We start from the raw sequence: 26,596 nt of genomic DNA, 5'->3' as shown, positions 1-26,596 counted from the left end.
GAATTCTCGGGTCCTGGGTGCACCGGGGTGATTGGCCACCTTGGACCATGGTATCATGGTTAAACAAGTAGTGATATCAACGGTGTACAACGGCTGTGCTAAACATTCCGCTCAGAAACGGGGTAACATAGCTCGTGTTATATTCCTGCCTACGCACGTAAAGCCCATGTAACTAAACTAATTACTAAAAGGCTTATTGTGCGTTTATTCGTATTAATGCATTAGGTATAATCTCACGCGACCTTGAATGCGGGAGGAGAGCCTGGCCGTATATGGTGTTCAGGGGTAGAATCCCCCGTACCGCAACACGAGAGGCAGGTTTCTTTCGTTTTTTCGGCTTAATATTAGAGAGAAAGCCAGGTATGCAAAAAGCACATGTTAGGGATCAACCCTATAAATAGAAATACATAGGGGTTCGTGTTATTATTATTACAGACTTAGGGTGCTCCTTACGACAAAGGCAAAGCCTCATCTGCCTTACTTCATTATAGCGTAACTACTGTAACGTAGCATTGTAAGTCTTAAAACAAAAGGGCCTAAGGAGGTTAAGATGACACCAAGGTTAGGGAAATAAATCCTAAGTGGATGTCATGTTGACAGGCTTGAAGAATTGCTGTTGGTCGGTAACCAGCAACCCAGCAATACTAGCACTGGTAAAGGTGCTTAATGCTCCCGTCAACATAGCACTCAAGGCTACCTGTGACACGTCTCCGATACGGCGGGGCGCCAATTGAGCCAAAACACCGATTTGGTTACCAAGAGACCCAATATTTGCGAAACCACAAAGAGCGTAGGTGGCGATTAATCGAGAGCGAGGGGAGAGGTCGGCGTAGTAGGCATCTCCCTGGAGGGCAGTATAGGCGACGAACTCGTTCTATGTATATTTTATATCTAATTAGAGCCATTGAGGGAAGTAGGAGTGATAGGGAGAGATATTGCATACCGCGACAATTTTAATGCCAATCAATTGGGCGACCTTGTAGAGATCGCCAGTTCGAGGAACACCAAGGAGGAAAGCAATTGGGTAGCATAGATAACCCAAAATAAGCTCGAGAGTGAGCGGTGGGTGGTTGATGTTTAGATAATGACCCCACCAGGTGAGAAGGCCGTTGACAAGGCCAATTAGGGAGATAATGCAAAGTAGCGTGGCAGAAATCATGCTACCGATTTTGAGACCCAGCCAAGCGCCATTTGCGAATGCATGCAGGGCATTTGTTGCCTTGTGTTCGTCGTCCTCTGGAATAACCACCCGGCCAGCGGTAAGGGTTTCTTCAGTCTCGGGATATCTCATCTTCGAAACTGCCAGGGACGCAGGGATACTCATCACACAGGATGAAATTAAAGCCTGAGGATTAACCCCCAGTCCAACATAAGCAATCAACACACTTCCAGCAATGGTCGCAAACCCAGAACACATAACCTGATGAATCTCGGCCATAGTTAGGTAATTGATAAATGGGCGAATCAACATTACTGATTCTCCTTGGCCGATAAATGGCGATGCTGCGGCGACAACAGCCTCGGCTCCAGAAACTCGCATTGCCCAGAAGAAAAAGGTTGCGAATTTGACGATGAACCATTGGACGAAGCCGACATAATAAAGGAGTTGGACCAAAGACACGAAGAAGATAATGGCAGGAACCACGCCAACCAAAAACCAGTGGATTTTCTTTGCATCAGGGGTGGTAAGGAACTGGGTGCCGAGTGATGCAAATCCTAGCAGGTCGGTTGCACGCTGGGAAATGAAGTGGAAGATATCGAATCCAACCTGGGTACGTAGAACGAAGAGTGCAATGACGAATTGCATAAGCATTCCAACAATGACCGGGCGCCAGACAATCTTCTTTCGGTCCTTGGACGTTAGCCATAAGCAGAAAAGGAGCAGGACGAGACCGAACAAGCTGATTGCACGGTTTGCCCGAGTATTATCCTGCGATTCTTCGGACACAAAGGCTCCAATAATGATCACGCATGCAACCACGGCGGCAGAAATAGGTGTTTGTAGTTTCTCGGGGATACGGCGAGTGACGGGGCTCGCAGTATGAGTCCATGCCCAATACAAGGGCCTGGTGACGACGGAGATGGGCACGTAGCTGAAGACAATTCGGAGAGTGACGCCGAGGTAGACGAGGAATGGGACGACCCATCCAAGGTCTTTGCGGCGAAGAATCAAGCCGGCAATCCACCAACTGCGGTCAACCATTAGCACAGCTCCAACGCAACCACCGCACACGCAGATCATCTACACAGTATCGAAGTATAGGGCAATGTATAAGAAGGCCAACAACCTTCTCTACCCTACACACAGCCATTGAATCGACTCACCCTGTGAATAACAGAAAGATAGTTAAGTGTATCGCAATACGGATCTCCTTCTTGTACCGTGACCATATGCTACGCCGATTACCCTCCTCCAGGGAACGTCCCCCTTCCACGTCGCCATCGTTCTCGACTACATGCTTTTCATGGGAGCCATGTAGAGGGTCGCTAGTGTTGGAAATCCCCCTCTCACTGATTGCTCCGCCGACGGGAGGTTTTTCGGTATTGGGGGTTGGATGGACATGATGTGCATCATGGTGCTGATGCGCCGGGTTCAATGTCGGGGATGGCGGATTCGCGCCTGGTGCCTCCGGGGACTGGGAGCTTTCCATCGTTGGTTTGTTACCTTGATTCTGGTTCTCCATGGCTTTCTCTTTTGTAGTAGTTGCCTCCCGACCGCCCTTTGATGTGTGTATCTGTCTTGCTTAGGGCGATGTTAAAAGCCCGAACTGGCGGGTTGGTCGGCTTTCCGTTAATAGCGGAGCATGCAGGTTGAATAAGCACGCTCCCTTTGTTCAGCGCAAGGAGTAGTGTCTTATTGCGAGGTCAATTGGGAGGAAGAGGACCTGTCGTTTGATCGCGAGGACCACACACGTAGACGATGGAAAAAGAGACGTTATGGAGGGCACTCTGGATGGCAAGCTCCAACTTAAATAGAATCAACCAGCCGAGAGTTAGCTTTGAGTAATCCGGGGGTATGTGCGGCAGAGAGCTCCGATCGATCACTTCATCAAGAGCATAGAGGAGTAAATAGGCGAAGACCGATAGAAATTTTTTCGTTTTTTTAAAATAGGGTCCGGACAACCCCAGATTAGAGACGGGCCCGGTCCCCAAATCCTGGCCTCGTGAGGTGCAGGATATTTGGGTGGAGATGGAACCATGGTTGCATCCAAGACTTGCCCGAACGCCTCGAGGCCAAGCATTGAGCCGATACGTGCGATAGGCCAGCAGTAATATGCATAAAACCTGGGGCGCGCTGCATGCTGACTGGCCCGACGGCGCTACGCTGTCGGTCGTCACGAAGCTTTTGGATAGCATGGGGGAAGACGGTTCAGTCTATCCCAGCATTGATCCCCATTCGTCCAACATGCAGCGATCTTCTCTCACCAAAATAAACAGAGCTAGCTGAGGATCCTTGCACTTTGGAAATCCCCAGCCGTCAAGAAAAGTCCCGTCTGCTTCTTGAAGTTCATGTTGTCACTCCGGTTGCCGGTTGATGGCCCCCAATGCTTATTCCGTATTCCGTTTTTGTCTCCCAGTGGCACGCTGTGTCTCGTTGCTCTGCCGCCCAAATGTGCACCCTTAGCTAGGGAGAATAAAACGTGGCGAAGGCGGGGTGCCACGGAGAATGTAACCTTGTCGTTTTAATGTCCAGTGCTTGTTAGCTGGTCCCGCCACAGGCGACGTTTCATCCAGCGCAACCTCGGTCGCGCGGCCCAGCAGCCAGGGGGTACGGAGTACAAGGCATTCTTTGTCTTGGGAGGCGGTTTTCCACTTCCTGCTGGCCTCAAATATCTCCGGTCTCAACGGCTGCGCGAGTATCAGACACTTGGATGGCATCGTGTGTTCTGTGTTCATGAGATGAGGTTGAACGATGAACGTCGATATAAAGACGAGAAAGCGAAGTTCAAGGTGCTCACGTGTTCACGTCGGCCTGGCGCTGACCGTGTTGGCCTCTTCCGCGTTTTCTCGTTTTCTCGGACTTGCACCGCGTCAACAAGATATCCAGGACTACTGAGAAGACGTTGGAGACGTTGAAACAGCTTCATGGAGACGGCGGCTTGGTTTCTGGGGTAGTACCCCCTCAAGTGTCGTCGGGATACTCCGGACTACGCCGGTCTCCAGATAGGAGTTCAACCAAGCTAATGGTGTAGACGAAGCCTCTACCAAGTACTAACCAGGAGAAATGGATAGGAAACAGTTACTAACCCCGCTGGATGTCGGTTTCTAACCCACTGCCACGGAATATTCGGTTCTGGCGACCATGCATTCGGCTGCCATGAAATGGCCTATCTGGCTAATCGATATTGACACTTGACCCCAGGTCCAAAATATACAGTTCAGGCCAACAAGTGAGGGACATGAAATTTCTCGCTTTATTCTGTTACGGCCTAGCTCTATCGTTTCTCCTCTTCGTCCAGCAACTATGAGCCCCCAGCCTATGGTCAAGCTAAGAAGAGTCTGCTTGTGATACCCTCTTGGTCTTAATATTGCAGATACGAATAGTCTGGCCCATCCGCAACCATCCCTCCCAATCCTCGAACGCATAGTTTACACTTTCTTGCATTGTTCCGCGGCAAATTTCTGAGCATGAGCTGGGGCCACGTTTACGAGGAAGTTATCGTTGGCGAAGAAATCGTATTGCTTCTGGCAGTGCGTTGACAGAATTGGCCAGATACTAGCGCTGTTTTCCCATGCTGTTTGGAATGCGTTCCATTTCATGCACTGCAGAAGTTGGGTCATTGGGACGTCCGGGCTGCATAGGTTGACGTCTCCAAATTTAGATGCTCCGCAGGTTTTCATAAGCAGATCAAACCAAGCATCGAGCAGGGTGATGTAGTGGGGGACTAGCTCGGAGGCGCCCATGTTGGCCGACTCGGTCTTGATGGCATAGATGGCAACCTCACGGATCTGGGTCTGGTAGTTGGACAACCGAATGTCACACCCCTGGTCGCACAGCTCCTTTTGCCAGATGCCCAATCCTCGGTTGATGTCGAAAGCCTGAATCACACTAGGTGCCTTGAGACAGGTGAGAGAAGGCAAGGTGCCGGCAACGGCGGTGCTGCCAGCCATAGCAAGGGCAAGGACGCCGGGGATGGTGAAACGCATGGTTGAAAGGGGGGTTATTGGCTCCGTTTGCGTCTGTGACTTTCCAGGAAGATGAGTTAGCTGAGCGAGAAGAGATGAGTCCTGAGGTTTTCAGAACTATGCGGCAATGACAGCAAATTTATATTCTTCTCCGCCAGGGCCTACCCGCTGTGGCTGCTGGGAGTTACACACATCGCTCCCAGTAGTTTGAACGATCGTCGCCAACGGCCGAAGTTGATGGCACCTGTTGCGCTTCTACTGGACCGCATTGCATGTACGGAGTAGTCGTTTCTTTTTCTCACTCCATACCATAGCATAGCTCACCCTTCATACCTTCGTCGACTTCCGTAATACGAGGTTCTCTCTCCTTATTTTATGCCCACGAGCTAGAGACTTGCAAATTTATAAGGCACGATAATTCCCCCTAGTCAAGAGCCAGCTCCTTTACTCTGCGCCCTGAAAGTGTGACCGCCGGAATGGTACGGGCATCATTACGCGCATGACTAGCTAGTCCGATTTCTTTCGTGCAGGCTGCTACTCCCTATTTTACTAAAGAATAAACCAAGATAGCTGCTATGGTAGATAACTGGCTGTCCTAGAACTGAGATTCGATGATACACACCGAGATGGCCATCACCTGGGGGTACGAATGGCATCAATAGGGAATATGACCGTTTGGGAGCTTCCAAAGGTGGCAGGACTGTGGATGCCAGCTGGTTGGTTATCGATATGCATAATGTACTGCATTTCATCTGATCGTCCTATCTTCGCTTATGAGACGGCGAGAGTCATTCATCCTAACACGAGGCTGAAAATTGAGATTGCCCCTAGCTCTGCTCGTCTGAGCGTACTCGCTCGCAATAGGAGCCACGCACAGGCTTCCTGCAGCGCGAATCACATCAAGAACGGGATAATTCTCCAAGAAGGATTTGGTTTTACAATAATTATCTGCAACGGCTCAATATCGCCTGCCTAAGCGAGCCCAATAATCAGCCGCCAATGGAATAGCCGCAGATCAGCCAAGCTGCGGAGCGGCTTTGGCGGGAAGTCAAAGGTTAACCTAATCATGCAGCTCTAGGCTGAATATCAGACCTCGCTTTTACGATTTACGATTTTACGAGCCAGTGTCGAGACTATTGGTCTGACCTGGCCTTCTCCGAGGATTTGGTGACTACTTTGACTGATCTACAGGAATCCCATGCTAGGAAAGGAAGACAAGGCCCAACTATGCTTTGGATGAAATACATACATAAAATGGCAAATGCTATCCCCAGGTAATCGGGACGATAAGAACGATGATAGACAACAGCAACGTAAAGTAGATATGTGAGGTATGGATGCGCCCTCCTGGTTTCTTTGTCGCCTGGTATTTTACAGGGGCTGGCCTCCTTTTCTGCCACCCGAGTATCATCAGAAATACCCCCCAGTACCCAAACTCCGGCCACTGTATATCCAATATCTGGATATCGGTGCTCTGATTACACTGCCAGAGCAGAAAATCGCTTAACCGGTTGACACCAGACGTCCGCACCAGAATATCCACGGGCGGGTCATCGCAGATGTCCATGTTATTCGCCAGAGTTTGAGATGTGATGCCCGCTGTTGGCCCGCCATGCTCCTGCACCGTCTTGCGTATAGACCTGGCTATCTCGTCGCGCGAGGTATAAGGAATGCAAAGATTCAGCACCGCGCCATTTCTAGTAGCACTCTTCTTCACTTCTCTCTCAATATGCTCTTTGAGATCGTCACTGAGCAATTCCAGACGGCCCAAAACACGGATTTTGATCCCCCATTTCTCCAGGATGCCACCAGGCCGAGAGTGCATTATTAGCTGGGACTTGAACTGTTGCATTAGCTGATCAACCTGTTCCTGTGGCCTCTGAAAGTTTTCGATGCTGAAAGCGTATACTGTGAGAGCTTTGATACCCAGACTGGAGGCCATCTCTATAATCTAAGTAATCTAGTCAGCCATGGCTCGTATAGAAACGTGAGATCGTTGTTATATTACGTTTTCGAGTGCCGTTGCCCCCAAGACATGGCCTTCTTTGATAGGAAGCCCATGCGATTTCGCATATCGCCGATTTCCGTCCATGATGAATGCAACATGTTTGGGGAGGGGACCTTGTTTAAGCACGTCTATTAGGATGTTTTGAGCCCACTTCAATTCCAACACCTTGCGTGGTACCTCAGCAATGTGCATTACGGACTGAATTGGAGTACTCCGTAGAAAAGATGATAAACAAAGGAAGATGAATGAACTATAGATTTGGCACTTCGTGTGGTTATAGTACTCGGTATATAAATTTTTATTCGAGAAGATCAATGGTGTATCGATCGTTTATTCAGGGTAATGATTTCATTCTGAATCTAGCTACTACTAAAACATTTGTGATAGGAAGAAAAACGTCTGTACTAGCACCCGATACCCCAGTCTCTGAAAAAGCAACTCCAGCTTTAACTCACTCTCCAACTGCTAGCTCCTATCAGCTAGTTAACCTTAATCATTTCTGATTTTCGTGTCACTTTCTCAAATTTCAGAGCTCCCGTTCCCCTCACGGACGATTTATGGGATGCGAAAAGTGATAGAGTGGAAGGGGGAGAATGCGGCCAATTGAGATACCATCTCACCGAGGAAACGCAATGCCTGCTCACAACTGCAGCACGAAATTGTCCATTGAAAAAAGAAATACACCCAAAGCATATATAGCTGCATGTCAATGGATAGTCATAGCTGTATATCTTGGCGAAGCGACTGATCACACTGATGAGTTGTTGATTGTTCATTCGAGGGGGTTGTTTTCTACCAATCTTCCTTCAGCGAACTTTTCTCTACCTCCGACATAATCAAAGGATGGGCTCGACAATTCCGTTTCTCAGCCGACTTGGACTTCTTGTTCGAGTCAGTCGGCCGTTGTTCTGGGTAGGGCCTCCAACTCTGTATTTCTTGGGCATCTTGCAGTCAGGCACATATCCGCAGACTGTCCCGGAGGTCATACTTGCGATTGCCCTATCATTTCCCCTCTGCCTAGGTAAAGCCCATGATTACTGCTTGTTTGTTCGTCTTTTGCTAATACGACAAAGTTATCCTTGGTGTGAATGATGTCTACGACCAGGATACAGATTTAAAGAACCCTCGCAAGGGTAGAGCATGGGCAGATGGGACCATTATTGAAAAGATCGATGATCGGTATATATTATTTGCTTCCAAGGTCTCAACCATCGTTGTTCTCCTTCTTGCATTGCCTGCCTCGATCCAATCGCCTCAGGTGTTCGGATGTATAGCTCTATGCCTTGTGCTTGCATGGACATATTCATCGCCGCCGCTTCGACTCAAAGAACGGCCAATTATGGACTCCATCTTTACCGGCCTACTCTACTGGTCGATGTGGGCCTGCGGCTACGTTGTCAGTAAGCATTCGACATATGATGGCAGTGGGACATCGAATCCTGGGGCGTGGGTTATGTTTAGTGGGATTGGGATGCACAGCTTAGTCGCCATTTTAGATATAAAGCCCGATGCTGCTGCAAAGGTTCGAACAATAGCTACGGCTTATGGAGAAAGGTTTACAGCATGTTTCACCATGATTTGTTTGTGAGTTTATACCCTATTCTCGTGGAGTACAAGGTAGCTTACTTCTTATTAATGATCTAGCTTCATCGCTACGCTATCAATGGGCCTCTGGACTACGATGGGCTTGGGCAGCTTCGTTCTTACTATTCTCTCGCTGGGCATACTGATTGCCCCTGATGCCGTGTCTCCGATCGCTCGTCCCACTATCCCAGTAATACATGTCTGCGCTGCGGGGTGGAGTATACGTGCAATGTATAACATTCAAAGGGGCCAGGCTATAATCTGGTAGAGCAGCAGAGAGCAGCAGGACTACGTTTGGATACATCCAGCGTTGTAGGGGAAGCCCTATACTGGCCTAAAATGATCCAGTCCTGGTGATTAACATCCCCCATAGTTCGATATTATAAATGTCCAACTGTAGATAGTATCATTTTCATGGATAGATAATGCATATCGCCAATCCCCAATTCTGGGCCACAGAATGAGGTGATGCTGTGTTTTCTTCTCTCGACGCCATTCAAGCCAACCGCCTGCCAGTTGCCATGGTCTTTAAATCTTTAATCCCACCAGCTCCATTCATGCCACAGACCGATAGACAAATAACAAGAAGAGAGGAGAGCAAGGAAAGGGAAGATGTTTCTGAAACGGCTGTTTCTATATTTGATTAAAATGAGATTTTGTTCATGCGCCTGCCAGTATACTCCGTAACTCAAGATAAGGTAGATAATGATGACAGTTTGTAAGGCTAGTAGATGAATGTAGAAAAAAATATCGAATCATGGAGGGGCACTAAGAATATAGCAAGGATAGAGTAGGGAGGCAGTTAAGCTGAGGGAGGGCTTGAAATGAGTCCCCAAGTGTTTAAACCGAGCCAGCCTCAAGTTATAAGCCTCGAAGCAAGGTCTATGAAAGGAGATTCGGGTATGGGGGCAGCCCTCTTTCGAAGCAGCTCACTGCAGCTCTGTGTGCGGAATCATCCGGATAACTTTGTTATCTTCCATCGTGGCCTGCGAGAAATGAACCTTCTTCTCGGCGCAGTTGGGGAGCCTAGTCAGTTCCGACACAAAGGAGTGACCCCAGAATGCACTATAGAGATATTAGACCTGAAGTTCAACATGGCAACATTGAATGGGGCAGAGGATAACGCAAACCTGGTGTATTTATTGATATATCTTTCCAACTTCGTATAATTGAGTTTCCGCTTCTCTGGGCTCATGGTGACGGCTTCTTTGTAAGCAGCAGCCAGCTCCTCGGTATTCCAGGGGTTGATGATGAGGCTTCCATTAAGGCTTTGGGCGGCACCAGCGAATTCCGACAGGATCAGGACCCCGTTGCGGTCACGCTGGGTGGCAATGTATTCATATGATACAAGGTTCATTCCGTCTCTCGTTGACGAGACTATGCACACATCTGAGACGGCATATAGGGCAATAAGCTCGTCGAAGTTGACCGATTTATGCAGGAAATGTATTGGCATAAACTCAACAGTTCCTAGACACCATGTTAAGATATATTGACCGATGGGGTGAAGTTTTGCAGGGTACATACCAAATCTCCCATTTATCCGTCCTACAAGCTCATTTACAACAGCTCTCAGGTTCTGGTACTCTTCAACATCCTGTCTACTCGGAACTGCCACCTGGACCAGTACCACCTTACCGATCCATTCCGGGTGGTCTGTTAGGAAGACCTCAAAGGCGTGCAGCTTTTGAGGCACGCCCTTGATGTAATCCAGCCGATCCACGCCTACCATCAACTTGACACCCTGAAACTTCTGCTGCAGGGCTGTGATTCGTTTCTGTACCTTTTCTCTCTTCAGCCCCTCTGTGAACTTGTCGGGATCGATGCCGATTGGGAATGCCCCGACCGTTACGATCTTGCCGAGAAACTCGACCCCGTTCGGAGTGGTGGGCAGACTCCTTCAAACTGTTAGTAGAATACGGCAAGATATAAGCCAGATAACTTACAGGATTCGCGAGCAGCTGCTGAGGAAATGCCGGGCGTAGTCGTATGTGTGGAAGCCTATGAGGTCGCAGTGGAGGACGCCGAGCAGGAGTTCGTTCCGGACAGGCAAGATTCTATATATCTCGCTGCTGGGGAACGGCGTGTGTAGGAAGAAGCCGATCTTCACGTTCTTCTTGCTGTCTCCGATCTCCTCACGGAGCATGGCAGGCAGCAGCATCAGATGGTAGTCGTGAACCCATACGAGGTCACCGTCCTTGACGTCCCTTGCGATTGCCTGGGCGAATAGCCGGTTTGCTTCCTGATATGCCTCCCACGCAGACTCGTCGAAGGTGATATCGCCCGGATGATAGTGGAAAAGGGGCCACAGTATCGAGTCTGACGTCCCATCTGGTCAGCATACGTTTCTCTACCAAGTCTACAGCATGTCTAAGATGAGGGTTACGTACTGGAGAAGCCGTTGTAGTGCCTATCCGCGAGCTCGTTGTCGATAAAGACCGGCACGGCGTTGTAGTCCTCCTTTAGCTTCTTCTTGAACACATCAACCTCGTCGAACGGCACCTCCAGGCCCGGCCACCCATACCACTGAAACTTCGTCGTCTTGGACAGGCCGCTCAACCCACTCACGAGACCGCCGGAGGACATCGAGGACTCGTACTTCCCCTGGCTCGAGCGAGAGATGGTGATGGGCAGCCGGTTCGAGACGAGCAGCAGCCTCGACTCCCCGTCGCCCTCTACCGACGGCATGGCTGCGGCTTCAGCTGTTTCAATGCGCGGGGGCGGGAGACGTGTTCACGCGAGGTCTTGCACTTTCTGGCGAGCGTCGAAACGAAGAGAGAGAGACGGACGAGGTTTTTGAGGCCCCACAGCAGGCGCAGGAACGGTCAATTTTTCAACGCATAAAGAACTGACGGTGGGCGATGAGCGACGAGAAGACGTCGACCGTGGACAGGCTGCTCTCTTCGCGGACAGCTGTCTTTCATGCCACTGCCAGGACAGGGCGAGCAGCGAGGCACCGGGGCTAAAATAAGACCGGCGGGGAGGAAGCAGGGAACCGTCTACGCCACCAGCTTGGCAGGATCTGGACGCTCACGGGGATGAGTGGACGAGGACGAGATGGACGAGATGGACGAGATGGACGAGATGGACGAGATGGACGTATGGACGAGGGAGGTCTGGAGCTGGTGATGGCGCTTCAGTAGCGAGCTCATCTATCTCTATACGGGGAGGACGACGACGACGACGACGGGACGACGAGGACGAACCGAAGCAGCAGTTGAGTTGTATACCGAGAGTTAACCTGGATTGACGGAACTGGAGGCAAGATGGGAAGTCTATGAGTTGCAGTCTATCCAGGTAGATATACAACTCGCACGGCGTACTTACAGAAAACTCTTACTCGCAGGCTGGAAGTCTGCCCGGCTGTCAGACTTGCGCTATCGCTCCGTCGTCTCTAGTCGCATCGTATTCTAATGACTGCATATTCTACATGGCTGCATATTCTACAATGACTGCATGTCTGGACGTGTTACATGCGAACAGGAGGCAATGGTAGCATCCTGGATGTCTGACAACAAACATCTACCTTCTACCCTGGTTGCCACCGGTTGAAGCGCCATGGTTGGGATAAAGCAACAGATTGCCACTATAGCGTCGAGATGGAGTATGTTTGTCTCCAGGACTATACAATGTAGCAGCATTACAGGGCCGGCTTCTCAGCGTTATACGCCCACCTGCCACTCTGCTCGTCATGGACAACCTTCCCCTCGGCCTCTAGCTTGCCCAACACCTGTATCACTCCGTGGGAAGCAGGCAGATGCAGGCTCTCGGGGACATCAACATAGATAACTTTAACCAGCTCGATTGGTGTCCAGCCCGAGGGTTGCGGCTTCGTATCACCGAGCTGGCTGCTATCGAGCGACCCGTACTTTAACACCCGCAGGATCTCGTCCTCCCTCTGCTGCCGGTGTCGGATGTACTCTGCTATCTTGGACTTGCAGTTCTCAATCACCGCGCCGTGGCCAGGGTATCCTCTGCCAGTAGCACTCGCTCGGCTACCCATCTTCTCCAGGCTAGACATATAGCTCTTCAGCTCTTCAAACACGGCCGTTCCGTGTCCCAGGACATCTGCGGCAAAGGTAAATTAGCCGTGCTTTGACAGCCGTAGAACTATATACGTACTATCACCCGTGAACATGGCGTCTTCCTCCTCCATCAAAAACGCAATATGGTCCTTCGTATGGCCAGGCGTATGCATCGCCCTCACCGTCGCTCCCACAACGCTGAAAGTCTGCCCGTCTTCAATCTGGCTCTGTCCCTCGCCTTGTTCCGGGTCATGCTTATATATCTGCACATCAGGACAGATACGTCTCAGGTCCCGCACGCCACCAACATGGTCGTGGTGCCAGTGTGTGAGCAGAGCGTGGGAGACCGTTGCACTCTCGGAGGTAAGTGTTTTCTGCAACGCGCTGGACCAGGAGGGTTTCCCTTCGCCAGTATCGATGAGAAGACGCTTAGGTCCGCGGCCGAGAAGATATGTGTTTGTTCCTGGTAGCGTTGGGTTGGTGCTGCCCTTATGTACTATTGTGATAGCTGGGCATGCATACCTTGCAGTGTGAACTGGACGGTTCGTCAGTGTCTTGCGGACTAGGCTGCTAGATATCCAGACATACCTTGCCTGGGTTTCCTCCCAGTATCCTGATAACGGAGGCACTGAGTCTTTCTACCTCTGCGAGGGGGGCTAGTTGAGTTGCCATCGGAGGAAGCTTGTATATATGTTGAGGAACGTATGGGCCGTTTCTTCTGCATATACTTGGGATGTAGATATTACACGATGATATATCGGACAAGTAATAACGTCTATAGTGGTTACTGCGCTCTGTATTAACCTCGGCTCAAAAGCCTTAGTAAGCGAGATGTATAGAAGATACGAGCAGAACAGAATGAAAGGATGAACTAATATTCAAGAAGCAGTATATATACACATGCAGACACGCAGACATGATCTTTAGCTTTTCTGATAAGGCGGGACAAGCAAGTTGACAAAAGGGAAATAGAGACAAGTTGCAATTGCTGGTAATTACCTCCACATCATCAACATGGCATGAACAAGACATCAACAAGGCAAGAGGCAGAGGGGTGGTATGTAGTACATAGGAAAAGAAAAGGGGAAGAATAGGACGAGCGTAAAAGGTTAAGAATAGATAATTGCAGCAAAAGGGAGACGTCCTACTCAATCCTCTATTGACCGGAATTAAGACATTAGGGTTAAGCTAAGGGTGTTTACGCTCTCTGCTTGGCCATGGTGTTCAAGGCGCTTCCGTTCTTGAACCATTCGATCTGGCTCTCGTTGAAGGTGTGGGCGAGCTTGACGTCAAAGGCGGCTCCGTCCTTGGGGTGCACACGGAGAGTCATGGGCTTGCCAACCTCGAGCTCAGTGCACATCAAGTCGACCATGGCAGTTGGTGGGATGCGGTCGTAGTCGGCTGGGTCCTTGAAGGTGAGTGGCAGCATACCTTGCTTCTTGAGGTTGGTCTCGTGGATACGAGCGAAGGAGCGAGTGATGATGGCCATACCGCCGAGATGGCGGGGCTGAAGGGCAGCGTGTTCACGAGAAGAACCTTCACCGTAGTTCCAGTCGCCGATGACAACCCATGGGATGCCGCGGGCCTTGTAGGCACGGGCGGTGGCAGGGACGGAGTCGTATTCGCCGGTTTCGAAGTTCTTGATGCTGTTGCGCTCACCGTTCTCGGCGTTGACGGCACCGATGAGAAGGTTGTTGGAGATGTTGTCGAGATGACCACGGTACTTGAGCCAGGGGCCGGCCACTAGAGGTCATTAGTATATGGTTGATTGCGTAAATGTGTCAGTATAGAGTACTTACTGGAGATGTGATCGGTGGTGGTCTTGCCCTCACACTTGATGAGGATTGGGATACCCTTGGCGTCTTTTCCGTCCCAGGCCTTGAATGGCTCGAGGATCTGGAGACGGTCACTGGTTGGGCTGACGGCAACGCTGATGGAAGCACGGTCAGCTGGGGGAGCCTGGTAAGTGTCACGGCCTGCGTCGTAGCCGTTGGCGGGCAGACCGGCACCGGTTGGTGGGGAGAGCATGAACTCGTTTCCGTCCTTGCCCTTTAGCTTGTCGGTCAAGGGGTTGAAGTTGAGGGTTCCGGCAATGGTGAGAGCAACGACGAGGTCAGGGGAGGTGACGAAGGCGTGGGTGGCAGGGTTGGCGTCGTTACGTCCAGTGAAGTTACGGTTGTACGAGGAGATGATGGAGTTGGCCTCGTTCTTCTTGACGTCCTTGCGGTCCCATTGACCGATGCAAGGACCGCAAGCGTTGGCGAGGATGACACCACCGAATTCCTCAAGGGTCTGGAGCTGACCATCACGTTCGATGGTAGCGCGGATCTGCTCGGATCCGGGAGTCACGGTGAAGAGGGACTTGGCCTTGATGCCGTGGTTGAGAGCGTCGCGGGCGATGGAAGCGGCGCGGGACATGTCCTCGTAGGAAGAGTTGGTGCAAGATCCAATGAGACCGACCTTGAGCTCAGAGGGCCAGCCGTTGGCCTTGACGGCGTCCTTGAACTTGGAGATGGGGGTAGCGAGATCGGGAGTGAAGGGACCGTTGATGTGGGGCTCTAGCTCGTTGAGGTTGATCTCAATGACCTGATCGTACTCGGCGTTGGCATCAGGGCGGAGTCCCTCAGCGTAAACACGAGAGAAGTCACCGATGGATTGACGCTTGGTGGCCTTGAGGTAGTCGTACATGCGGTCGTTGAAGGGGAAGACGGAGGTGGTGGCACCGATTTCAGCACCCATGTTACAGATGGTGCCCATACCAGTGCAGGAGAGGGAGTCGACACCGTCACCGTGGTATTCAATGATGGCACCAGTGCCACCCTTGACAGTGAGGATACCAGCGACCTTCAGGATGATATCTATGACCAATTAGTATTAACAACACGAAATTGGGGGATAAATAAAAAAGCATACCCTTAGGAGCGGTCCAGCCGGACAATTGACCGGTAAGCTTAACACCAATGACGTTAGGAGCCTTCAACTCCCAAGGCAGACCAGCCATAACATCGACGGCATCAGCACCACCGACACCAATAGCGGCCATACCAAGACCACCACCATTGGGGGTGTGAGAGTCGGTACCGATCATCAAGCCACCGGGGAAGCAGTAGTTCTCGAGCAAGATCTGATGGATGATACCGGATCCAGGTTTCCAGAAACCGATGTTGTACTTGGCACAAGAGGTGGACAGGAAATCGTAGACTTCTTTGTTGATGTCATTGGCACGGGCAAGATCCTTGTCACCGCCGAGCTGGGCCTCAATCAAGTGGTCACAGTGCACGGTGGCCGGGGTTGCGACGGATGGCATGCCGGCGGACATGAACTGTAGGATGGCCATCTGGGCGGTGGCGTCCTGGCAGGCAACACGATCGGGGCGGAGCTTGAGGTAAGACTTTCCGCGCTCGATCTCCTGGCCATGGGGATCGTCAAGATGGGAGTAGAGGATCTTCTCGGCGAAGGTGAGCGGGCGGTTGAGACGGGCGCGCACAATGTCGAGGTTCTCGGCCATTTTCCTATCCAAGTCCGTTAATATAGCTCGGTAAGATTCAACAAAAACAAGATCAATGCATACTTGTAGTTGATGTAGTTGCCCTATAAACGAGTATTAGCCCTCATTCGACCTAGAAACTGTGCAATTGAAGTCCTACCTTTTCCCAGTTGGTCATCTCGACCTTCTTGTCGAGGTCAGCGGCAGAGGCAAAACCCCGCGCTCCGAGAAGCTGCACAACACGGTCAGCGGTTAGTCAATGCGATTACTGAGACCAGCAATTGCTCGGCCTGACTTACGAGGCGGGATTTAGGTGCCTATACTGGACGTTAGCAACGGATTCCAAGCGTGTGATGGGGAGATACTGGGGAAGAAAAGACGCACCAAGGCACCGGCACGAGCGAGCGTGGTGAGCATGGTGAGAGTCGATGTTCCAGCACGACTGAGAGATCAGGGTAAGGTCATCCACCGTCGAGGCCACACTCGAGCAATGGAGCTGGGAAGAGTGGAGTGGTTGAGGGCGAAGGGTGAGGATGGTGAAGAAGAAGAAGAAGAAGAAGAAGAGGAAGAAGCAGAAGTCGCAGAAGATGAGGTTAAAGAAAGCCGGGAAGAGTATGCGGACAACTGGCCAATGAGAGCGTCGGTATATCGCGGTTACTAAGGCCCGCCCAGCCGAGGTGCCCGCGGACATCACGTGGGGGGGCTAACTGCGGAGGTGGAAGTAGGTTGAGTCAGCAAGATATAGCTTAGTCATAGTGGGCCCTGGGGAAAAATCTGCTGGCTGGGCAGAGCGGAGAGCTCTGATTGGCTGGCGGAAGGCAGTGGGTCACGGGACACCACGCTCCGTCATTCTCCGTCATGCTCCGCCGCGTTCTGGATCATCTGTTCTTCCGGTTGAGCGGACTTTCTCCCTCCGACGGTCTCACCACGCCCGATTGGGAAGACCTCGGGAGAACTACAACGATAGATAGAAGGCATGAGAAAGAAGACGATTATACGGAGTAGAGGGGACGATGGAGATAGGGTTAAAAATACAGAAGATAGACCAGCTGATTTACTTCGGGATTGAGCCAACGTCTCTCCTAACTCGATATTTCTTTAGTAGCCTGCGTCTTAACGAATTGATAATGAGGTTGAATAGATTGGTCAAAGTAAGAGAGAGCTTTATGCCAAGGTTAGGCTCGGCCCGCTCCCTACCCGGAGTTATTATCCAAAACGGTATAGGCGGAATAAATATTATCCTGCCATGTCATCGCTTATTAATAGGATTCTTTACTCAGCTGATTACCCGCACCATGAAGAAATTTGTTGCTGATAGCAGCGGAGGAGGTCAACACCATCAACAGCATCGCTCTAACGATACCTATACCTACACGACAATGGGCTCTATCCGTAGATCAAAGACGAAGCGTCGCACTAGGTACGTCTTATACCCTGAAACTCTCCCTACCCTCCACAATTCATTCTAATAGAAACAGGGACTATGACCAGGTCACCGCCGACATGCGCTCGCGCAAACACCTGGCCCAGTTCCACGGCACCAAGGACGTCGAGGACCTGCCAGGTCTGGGAAAACATTACTGCGTCGAGTGCGCAAAGTGGTTTGAGAGTGAATACAACATGGTCGCCCACAGGAAGGGGAAGAACCATAAGCGGAGGTCATATTCCCTTCTGCGCTGATGTATCATGGACAAGGGTAGCAGCTAACTAGTTGATAGACTCCGAGTGCTTCGTGACGAGCCTCATACCCAGAAGACGGCTGAGGCGGCCATCGGGCTTGGGGTTGTAGATAACGGCCTAACGACCAGGGACAGCAGTATGGCCATGGAGGTTGAGACCGAGGTGTGAATGTGTTAGGAGTATCCGAATTCGATTGAAGTACGAAAGAAGAAAAATTCAGCATGGAATGCGATGGCCGGTGGTCGGTTCTTCAGGGTCCGCGGACAGCCATAACCCGCTCGCGGTGTGCGGGTTGGCGGACGGAGAACGGAGACGAGGAAGGGATGGAATACGGCAAGGCTGATCCTATCCCGTATGGCCGCGATATACGATCAAGCTGATGCCAGACATGTCGGCAGTGGCTGAACTAGAAAAGTACACACCCTCCGCGACAGATCAGCGCCTATATGGTCAGTATAATAGGTAGATCATATATATCTAATGCTACTTTTATACACTATTCAATGACGCCTGTCGATATTGTTGCCATAACTTGTCTCTCACTAAACAGCTTCATCATCCACTCATACATTGCCCACTACATGCCACACTCGGTTAGCCCCTCTAAATGCGATGTTACTGAACGGACGGCGAAGACGTACCTGTACTGCGTTCACCGCAAAGGCTCGCAGGCTACACACCCCAAGCCCTCGATAAAACACCCGTAGTCCCCCGGTTCTATATGCCTCCTTGCTTACCTCCCACATCCCAAGAACCCTCCCTCTTCCTTGCATTTGTGACTGTAGAAGCGGCTCACTCTCCGCAGGGGCCGAGGTAAGCAGTGTCTGAGTCTGTAGTCTCGTCTTGATAACATCCAGCGGAAATACAGACGCCCACGTCACGATACCTGCTATCCCTCCGCACAGGAGTATCTTCATTGCAGTCTGATGTGGTGTTTCATCACTCTTCGTAGCTATGCGTTTGCATAGCTCGTATGACCAGAAACTATCCTGTTAGTACTTACTACACTGAATGAAGAGCAAGGTTGACATACTAGAACCCGTAGCCCACAGCATCTCGCACGCTGGTCACACCACCACCGAAATATAACCCTTTCACCCCATTGCTACGCACAATATCCTTTGCAACACCCCACGATGATACCGTCGTGGCCTCGCTAGTACCTTGCCGCATCTGCGCACGGCACTTCACCAGCTCCGTGGGTGAGGATATCACCCAACTCACCATACCGCCTACCGCACCAGCAACCCATATCTGGCCCAGAGATGCCTCTGTGGGATCCGTAGGGTTCTGCACGCGAGGGGCTAGGAAGGTCAGGGTGCGGTTGTAACTTGTGAATAGAAGTGCGTTGAGAGCGCCGTATGTCAAGATCGGAGCTGCGGCACCTGCATCATGCAAGTCAGTTGTTGTCACATATAGTACAACCTATATAGATTGGTGGTACCTCGAACTAATGAGCTTGTCGACTCGAATTGACGGGCATATGCTGTACCCGTCCCCGTCCCTCCATCTGTGCCGGCTTGAAGGCGCACTTTAATCACATCGAGTGGGTTGCCGATGATTATCCCCACGGCTCCGCTGAGATACCCAGCCCAGAAGTCCGCTGACATTGATGCATCTCTCTATACAGAGTGTCTATCTTATACTATACTCATATACTGGTGGGATGTAGTGGGGGTTCTAGATGCCGAGGCTCAATGTAAAGTAGGTCATGTGATGTCGTGCCTATTTGGCGATCGCACGCGTCGAGGTGAAGAAAGAAACAACGCGTCGACAGCTTCATCGCTCAACCACACGGCAACGTTTTGGCCCATCTCAGCTTTTTGGACAGTCAGATGTACGTATATCCGGGATACTAGTGACTTCACTACTCACATTCCATCTACAGGCATCGGCCCAAACCCTCCGCCGCGGGATCGACGCCCTCCAAAGCCAGTCGTCTTTACTCTGCTGGGCCCAAGGACTCCCTCGCCCTCTCCAAACCCTTCAAATGTCCTGGCTCAGAAACCCGCCGCGTGTCCGAGAAACCAGCCCGCAAACGCCGTAAGGTGAACTACGCCGGTGCCGACGGCAGCGTTGATGATGACGCCGTTAAGCCGTGGACAAATGAGGACCGTCTCGCCCTCGCAAACCGTGACGTTAATCGTTTCCCTGTGTTCAAGGTCAAAGATAAAGAGACGACGTTTCGTCAACGATTTAACATCCCTTTGATTGATAAGACAAGCGGTAACTATGGTTCCACGCGCGCCGCACCGACGCTGGGGATGCGTTGTGGAGCGACGTTTGTAGTCAAACCATTACATGATCCAAGCGGGGAGTTTGCAATTGTCCTTTATGATCCAACTATTGACGATAAGCCGGATGCCAAAGAAGAGTGTGAGGAAGCTACTGGAGATAAAGGCGGCGAAGAAGAGGCGAAGAAGGTGCTAGATCAGCCATTGATGCATAAGAGTTTGGCAGAGATACTAGGGATTAAGAAGAATGTGGACGAGAGGCCGAAGGTGCCTGTCGTTATTGACCCGAGGCTTTCGAAGATATTAAGACCGCATCAGGTCGAGGGTGTGAAGGTATGTTTATTCTATGCAAGTGATATAATCATGATGATTTTGGCTAACACTCGTAGTTTCTGTACCGCTGTACGACTGGACTGGTCGATAAGAATGCCAGTGGCTGCATTATGGCTGATGGTATGGGGCTGGGGAAAACGGTACGTTTTTATCACGCCTTCTTCCTGAGCTTGGCTGATTTTATATAGTTGCAATGCATCACGTTGATGTGGACACTGCTTAAACAATCGCCCGAAGCGGGCAAACCGACAGTTCAAAAGTGTGTCATCGCATGTCCTGCAACACTAGTAGGAAATTGGGCGAACGAGTTAGGTAAGTTCTTGATATTTTACCTGCATATGTACTATATTAACTATTATAGTGAAATGGCTGGGAAAGGACGCCATAAACCCTTTCGTGATCGATGGCAAAGCATCAAAGGCAGAGCTGATATCCCAACTACGGCAATGGGCCATTGCCTCTGGCCGTTCTGTCGTCCGACCAGTGCTGATTGTGTCCTACGAAACATTACGAATGAACACAGATGAACTTCGAGATACACACATCGGACTCCTTCTCTGCGACGAAGGCCATCGTCTAAAAAACGCAGACAGCCAAACTTATGTAGCGCTAAATCGCCTCAACGTTCAGAAACGGGTTATCCTTTCTGGAACACCTATCCAGAATGATCTTTCCGAGTATTTCAGTCTTCTAGACTTTGCTAACCCCGGCATCCTTGGGTCACGCACTGAGTTCCACAAGAAATATGAAATCCCTATTCTCCGCGGCCGTGATGCAGACGGGACGGACGAACAGCAGAAGAAAGGCAACGAATGTCTCGCGGAGCTCCTCAACCTAGTAAATAAGTTCATTATTCGGCGAAGCAACGATATTCTCTCCAAATACCTCCCCGTCAAATACGAGCATGTCGTCTTCTGCAACCTCGCTCCGTTCCAACTCGACCTATACAATCACTTCATCCAAAGTCCCGAAATCAAAAGCCTTCTCCGTGGCAAAGGCAGCCAGCCGTTAAAGGCAATCGGCATCTTGAAAAAGCTCTGCAACCATCCTGACCTCCTCAACCTCTCTGAAGACCTACCAGGCAGCGAGAAATTCTTCCCCGAAGACATGGTCCCCTCCCACGGCCGCAGGGGAGACCGAGAAGTGAAATCTTGGTATTCTGGCAAAATGATGGTCTTAGACCGGATGTTGGCGCGCATCCGGCAGGACACCAATGACAAAATTGTTTTGATCAGCAACTACACGCAGACATTAGATCTTTTTGAACGCCTTTGTCGATCGCGTGCGTACGGCTGTTTACGCCTCGACGGGACCATGGGTGTCAAGAAACGATCGAAGCTGGTCGACCGGTTCAACGACCCGAACGGGGAAGAGTTCGTCTTCCTACTCTCCAGTAAAGCCGGTGGATGTGGTATCAATTTGGTTGGCGCAAACCGCCTAGTCTTGTTTGATCCCGACTGGAACCCAGCTGCAGACCAGCAGGCGTTGGCTCGAGTTTGGCGTGATGGCCAGTCAAAGGACTGCTTTGTCTACCGTTTCATCGCCACGGGAACAATCGAAGAAAAGATCTTCCAGCGTCAGTCGCATAAACAGTCCCTCTCGTCGTGCGTGGTTGATTCGGCACAGGACGTCGAACGCCATTTCAGTCTCGACTCGCTACGAGAGCTATTCCAGTTCAAACCGGATACCAGCAGCGATACACACGATACCTTCAAGTGTAAACGTTGCAGGCCTGATGGGACACAGCATATCAAAGCGCCCGCGATGCTCTACGGGGACACCAGTTCTTGGAACCATTTTGTCAACAAGGGCGAGAAGGGGCCTATGGGTAAGATCCAGGACCTGTTGCTAAGGCAGGAGACGACTGAGCAGGCTGTCAGTGCAGTATTCCAGTATATCAGCCATTAGTTTGGGGGAATATTTTCAGTTATCATCGGTTAGCGGCCCGGAGTCCGCGTCTTTTCTTATATATGGAGCAGGGTTTAAGGCAATTTTTTTTATATATACCACACGATTGACGTAATAAAGAATAAACAATAGAATGCAGAGTCTGTAAAGCCAGGGATATTATCATCTGCTGTTTGTTTATATCGGCGTTCTTTTATACTTGGCTAAGGCCTGGGATGTCGTCATTAGTGGCTAGCAACTAGAAAAGGCCGACCTCACAGCTCAGGTTCTCTGCTACAAACAACCCATCAGGGGACCCAACAGCGCAACGCTTTTAAGGGCTTCATATCAGGTCGTTACAGCCAGACTGTTCGATAGCCGGTGACCTACGCTCTTTGCCTACGAGTATCGACCAGCTGATCCCTCCCTCACTCGCGCCCGATTCACCGCCGCAGCAGAGTTCCGTACCATACAGCAATTGGCTGCTCTCTCCCCTCCGCCGTCAATCCACCAACGCCAGTCCGCAATGAATCGATAGCAGCATGCGAGCAGGTTCATCTCTCGGATTTAATAAACCCACCTCCTACATACGAACTACGATGGCAACGATATACATGGATCCGTCGATCCAGCGACTGTTGAACGATAAGCTTTACGATAAGAGGAAACAGGGTGCTTTAGAGTACGCATTTTTGGCCCATCCTGGTCGTCGACATATGGAAGGATAGCGATGAACTGATGGGATGATTCTTTACCAGGCTTGAGAAAGCTATCAGAGAAGCCACTGCGAGGGGCGACCATGCGAAAATTAAGGGCATAATTGACCAGCTTTGCCATGAGTACGCCTACGCTGTGCACCAACCCCATGCTAGGAATGGAGGCTTGATAGGTCTGGCTGCCGCGGCTATAGCTCTGGGATCTGTAAGTGCTCCCCAGATGGGGGAAGGGGTTTGAGGGTATAGGAGGATGGTTATTGACGTGGTGATTAGGACGAAGTTGCGCCGTTCCTAAGTGATATTGTTCCTCCAGTGTTGGCTTGCTTTACCGGTCAAGACGCACGGGTTAGATATTATGCCTGTGAAAGCATGTATAATATCGCAAAGGTGGCCAAGGGGGAAATACTGCTCTACTTTAATGATATTTTTGATGCTCTGTGCAAGGTTGGCATCACATTCGTCCGTCCCTATAACATCAGCTTGCTAACCATTTTATAGCTGGCATCCGATTCAGAGCTGTCGGTAAAGAACGGCGCAGAACTCCTTGATCGTTTAATAAAGGATATTGTCTCCGAATCTGCGGCTTCCTACGTTTCTGCGTTAGAGGTCTCTCGTCCAGAAATATCAGATGGAGAGGAAGGAAAAGATGTGGATGAGCTCGAAGATATACCGACGGCGTTCTCACTCGCAAAATTTATTCCTCTACTTCAGGATCGAATTTACGTTCAGAATCCATTTGCTCGCAATTTCCTAGTCTCGTGGCTTACCTTGTTGGATACAATACCAGACCTCGAGCTAGTCACCTACCTACCCGCCTTTCTAGGAGGCCTGTTCAAATTTCTAAGTGATACAAATCGCGACGTGCATACAGCAACCCAGGGGCTTTTAGAAAGGTTCCTCAATGAGATAAAGCGGATTGCGAGAGTTAAGAAGGGCATTGCAGAAAGTCGACGTGACCATGAGAGTGGGCAGTCCAAAGTCTCGGCGAGCGATAGTAAGAGTATTGACTCTGACTTGAGCGGCGCGAATCCTGTGAGCGACAACGCTATTGCGGACTCAGAGTCTACGACCGCAAATGAGGAGCAGCTTAGCAATCCTTATGGTGATTGGGTTCCTGGTCAAGATGTCCATGTTGACCACTCGAAGATACTGGAGATTTTGGTCAATTTTGTGGATACTAACTCTGGTAAGTGCATGCTGATTTGTATCTTATAACTGCTGCTCGTCATAGGTCATAAGTTACTCACGCTGATATCTTTACAGAGGACGAAATCCAGTTAACTGCCCTCCGCTGGATTGATAGCTTTTTCGAAATAAGCCCTGCAGATATATTGCAGTTTGTCCCACGACTTCTATCGCAGGTTCTTCCAACTCTATCTAGCGGTTCGGATGAAGTGCGCCAGACAGCCAATCGCGCAAACACATCGCTCATGCAGTATATCGTCTCTCTATCGGACGATGCTCCACAAACTGAGGCATCCCGAGTATCTCCTGTCCAGGCAGCCGCCCACGTCAATTACAAAGAAGCTGACGACCGCAGAACACCTACTCCTATCACAAGACAGGCGTCTGCGGCGTCTAGCGATGCTCGCAAACAACCATCGCGGCCCGAGTCTAGGACTGAACCAACCCCGGCACTAGTATCATCCCAAACGTCAGAACAAACATCGGATTTGGACTATGCTGCCGCAGTTAACGCTTTGACGCTCCAATTCCTTAACGAGAATGAAGCCACCAGAGTTGCCGCATTAGCGTGGCTCATTATGCTCCATCGTAAAGCACCGCGTAAGGTCCTTGCTTTCCATGATGGAACATTTCCGGCGCTCCTTAAGACTCTCTCAGACCCAGCAGAAGCTGTCGTCACTCGAGACCTACAACTTCTGTCCCAGATATCCCGAAATAGTGAAGATAGCTATTTCGCATCGTTTATGGTTGACCTACTCCAACTCTTTTCGACAGACAGGAAGCTCCTTGAAGGCCGTGGCAATCTTATCATTCGGCAGCTTTGCATGAATCTCAGCCCGGAACGAATATATCGAACATTGGCGGATTGTCTTGAAAAGGAAGAGGTAAGAAACCTCGTCTCTTCTTCGGAGGCGTGGAATGCTGATGTTCTGGCAGGATATCGAATTTGCCAGTATCATGGTACAAAATCTTAACAACAATCTCATCACTGCCCCCGAACTTGCCGACCTCCGAAAGAGATTGAGAAACCTAGAATCTAAGGTAGGCATATTATCAACTAATGTTTCTGTGCCGGGCTTGTTAACCCGTCTTTTATCTTTTAGGATGGCCAACTGTTCTTCGTTGCCCTGTTTAGATCGTGGTGCCACAACTCCGTAGCGACATTTTCTCTGTGTCTACTAGCTCAAGCCTATGAACAGGCATACCATCTCCTTCAAATATTGTGAGTAGATAAATGGCTGACTGGTTTGATATGTGCGGCCCCCCTACTAACCATGCAACCCATTTAGTGCTGAATTAGAGATGACAGTTAATATGTTGATCCAAATTGACAAATTAGTTCAGCTATTAGAATCGCCAGTATTTACCTGTAAGCATGCTCCGCCGAGCCCCAGACTTAAGATATGGCTAACATTTCCTGCCTTCGTGGTGAAAGACCTCCGCCTACAACTCCTTGAGCCTGATAAATATCCATATTTGTACAAGTGCCTTTACGGTCTTCTTATGCTGCTGCCACAAAGCTCGGCGTTTGCGGCGTTGAAAAATCGTCTCAACAGTGTCAGTAATATTGGATTACTACATGCTGGAATGCGACCGTGAACATGCCCATCATCAGCTCTCCTTTTTTCCCCTATATATGCTAACCCCGTATATAGACAAGCGGCGGCCGGATCGTCGAACTCAGGGCCATTCGAGCGGTCCGGAAGACTCAAAGCTCGAGAAGAGAGCGTGATCCGGTGGGTTGAGCTGCTTGATAAATTCAAGAGCGTCCAGGAACGATCTCGAAGGTCGCGCCGCAGGTCGCAGAGAGATCTTGAATTGGACAGGAACGGGATATCTGCTTCGGCTATGGCTACCGCATCCCTCCCACTATATGAGCCAAACCACACCGGCCTTGACAGGCAGTTATCCGAGATTCCCGCCGGTGGTCTCATAGGCAGTGGGGGTGCCCGACGCCTAGGAGCTCAAGGAGCCGATGCAATCACAGCCCAAAAGGGAGGGCCGATGACGAAGCCGAAATCGTCGCTTGGGACGTTTGGTCGATTAAGCGGTATTGGGCAGAGGAAGTCGAAGAAATGAGGATATACAGACATAATTTGCTTAATTTACATACTTCTTTTACAAATCCTGTCCCTCGGCCTGCCATCTCGCCCTGGAGATCTTCCATCTATTTCCTCAACACAGAACGTTGAGCGTGTTTCATCTTTCCGTGAATCGCCGCAATCCCCTGCGACGGAGTATAACCTACTTAGATTCACGAAAACCGATGTACCAGCCACCCGTGCACATATTGACCGTAAATTATTTGATTTTTCGCAGGTCGCCACATA

The 26,596-nt window shown here is 50.4% G+C and overlaps 10 protein-coding genes across 10 annotated transcripts; 4 read left to right on the top strand and 6 right to left on the bottom strand.

The window, feature by feature from the left end:
* Positions 1–577: 577 nt before the first annotated feature.
* GIQ15_00037 (solute carrier family protein) lies at positions 578–2,651 on the bottom strand (the record flags this gene model as incomplete). The annotated part of the gene is made up of 3 exons (XM_033547454.1): positions 578–874; positions 944–2,189; positions 2,326–2,651. 3 exons carry the CDS (start codon positions 2,649–2,651, stop codon positions 578–580), a joined length of 1,869 nt encoding a protein of 622 aa, XP_033408405.1.
* Positions 2,652–4,590: 1,939 nt separating this feature from the next.
* GIQ15_00036 (uncharacterized protein) lies at positions 4,591–5,148 on the bottom strand (the record flags this gene model as incomplete). Its single annotated transcript, XM_033547453.1, has 1 exon — positions 4,591–5,148. One exon carries the CDS (start codon positions 5,146–5,148, stop codon positions 4,591–4,593), a length of 558 nt encoding a protein of 185 aa, XP_033408404.1.
* Positions 5,149–6,391: 1,243 nt separating this feature from the next.
* Positions 6,392–7,327, bottom strand: GIQ15_00035 (uncharacterized protein; the record flags this gene model as incomplete). The annotated part of the gene is made up of 2 exons (XM_033547452.1): positions 6,392–7,078; positions 7,136–7,327. The coding sequence occupies 2 exons, from the start codon at positions 7,325–7,327 to the stop codon at positions 6,392–6,394; spliced, it is 879 nt and encodes a 292-aa protein (XP_033408403.1).
* Positions 7,328–9,648: 2,321 nt separating this feature from the next.
* On the bottom strand, positions 9,649–11,407 carry GIQ15_00034 (alpha,alpha-trehalose-phosphate synthase 1; the record flags this gene model as incomplete). Its single annotated transcript, XM_033547451.1, has 6 exons — positions 9,649–9,784; positions 9,850–9,947; positions 10,107–10,189; positions 10,247–10,617; positions 10,666–11,050; positions 11,110–11,407. 6 exons carry the CDS (start codon positions 11,405–11,407, stop codon positions 9,649–9,651), a joined length of 1,371 nt encoding a protein of 456 aa, XP_033408402.1.
* Positions 11,408–13,942: 2,535 nt separating this feature from the next.
* Positions 13,943–16,648, bottom strand: GIQ15_00033 (aconitate hydratase; the record flags this gene model as incomplete). Its single annotated transcript, XM_033547450.1, has 7 exons — positions 13,943–14,487; positions 14,544–15,602; positions 15,658–16,256; positions 16,316–16,335; positions 16,392–16,463; positions 16,531–16,548; positions 16,616–16,648. 7 exons carry the CDS (start codon positions 16,646–16,648, stop codon positions 13,943–13,945), a joined length of 2,346 nt encoding a protein of 781 aa, XP_033408401.1.
* Positions 16,649–16,721: 73 nt separating this feature from the next.
* Positions 16,722–17,236, top strand: GIQ15_00032 (uncharacterized protein; the record flags this gene model as incomplete). Its single annotated transcript, XM_033547449.1, has 2 exons — positions 16,722–16,874; positions 17,054–17,236. 2 exons carry the CDS (start codon positions 16,722–16,724, stop codon positions 17,234–17,236), a joined length of 336 nt encoding a protein of 111 aa, XP_033408400.1.
* Positions 17,237–17,526: 290 nt separating this feature from the next.
* Positions 17,527–18,079, top strand: GIQ15_00031 (uncharacterized protein; the record flags this gene model as incomplete). Its single annotated transcript, XM_033547448.1, has 3 exons — positions 17,527–17,651; positions 17,710–17,889; positions 17,950–18,079. The coding sequence occupies 3 exons, from the start codon at positions 17,527–17,529 to the stop codon at positions 18,077–18,079; spliced, it is 435 nt and encodes a 144-aa protein (XP_033408399.1).
* Positions 18,080–18,943: 864 nt separating this feature from the next.
* GIQ15_00030 (uncharacterized protein) lies at positions 18,944–19,521 on the bottom strand (the record flags this gene model as incomplete). The annotated part of the gene is made up of 2 exons (XM_033547447.1): positions 18,944–19,296; positions 19,356–19,521. 2 exons carry the CDS (start codon positions 19,519–19,521, stop codon positions 18,944–18,946), a joined length of 519 nt encoding a protein of 172 aa, XP_033408398.1.
* Positions 19,522–19,595: 74 nt separating this feature from the next.
* Positions 19,596–22,386, top strand: GIQ15_00029 (DNA repair and recombination protein RAD54; the record flags this gene model as incomplete). Its single annotated transcript, XM_033547446.1, has 6 exons — positions 19,596–19,615; positions 19,668–19,748; positions 19,800–20,478; positions 20,535–20,618; positions 20,667–20,790; positions 20,840–22,386. 6 exons carry the CDS (start codon positions 19,596–19,598, stop codon positions 22,384–22,386), a joined length of 2,535 nt encoding a protein of 844 aa, XP_033408397.1.
* A 578-nt stretch (positions 22,387–22,964) lies between these two features.
* On the top strand, positions 22,965–26,345 carry GIQ15_00028 (vacuole morphology and inheritance protein 14; the record flags this gene model as incomplete). The annotated part of the gene is made up of 8 exons (XM_033547445.1): positions 22,965–23,047; positions 23,124–23,286; positions 23,355–23,525; positions 23,580–24,267; positions 24,345–25,150; positions 25,203–25,307; positions 25,370–25,488; positions 25,922–26,345. 8 exons carry the CDS (start codon positions 22,965–22,967, stop codon positions 26,343–26,345), a joined length of 2,559 nt encoding a protein of 852 aa, XP_033408396.1.
* Between the last annotated feature and the right edge of the window lie 251 nt (positions 26,346–26,596).

Source organism: Arthroderma uncinatum, assembly GCF_011692745.1.
Source record: "Arthroderma uncinatum strain CBS 119779 chromosome Unknown scaffold1, whole genome shotgun sequence".
In the NCBI taxonomy this organism is placed as follows: domain Eukaryota; kingdom Fungi; phylum Ascomycota; class Eurotiomycetes; order Onygenales; family Arthrodermataceae; genus Arthroderma; species Arthroderma uncinatum.
Note: the sequence above shows the minus strand (reverse complement) of the source record. Positions and strands in the feature narration are given on the sequence as shown.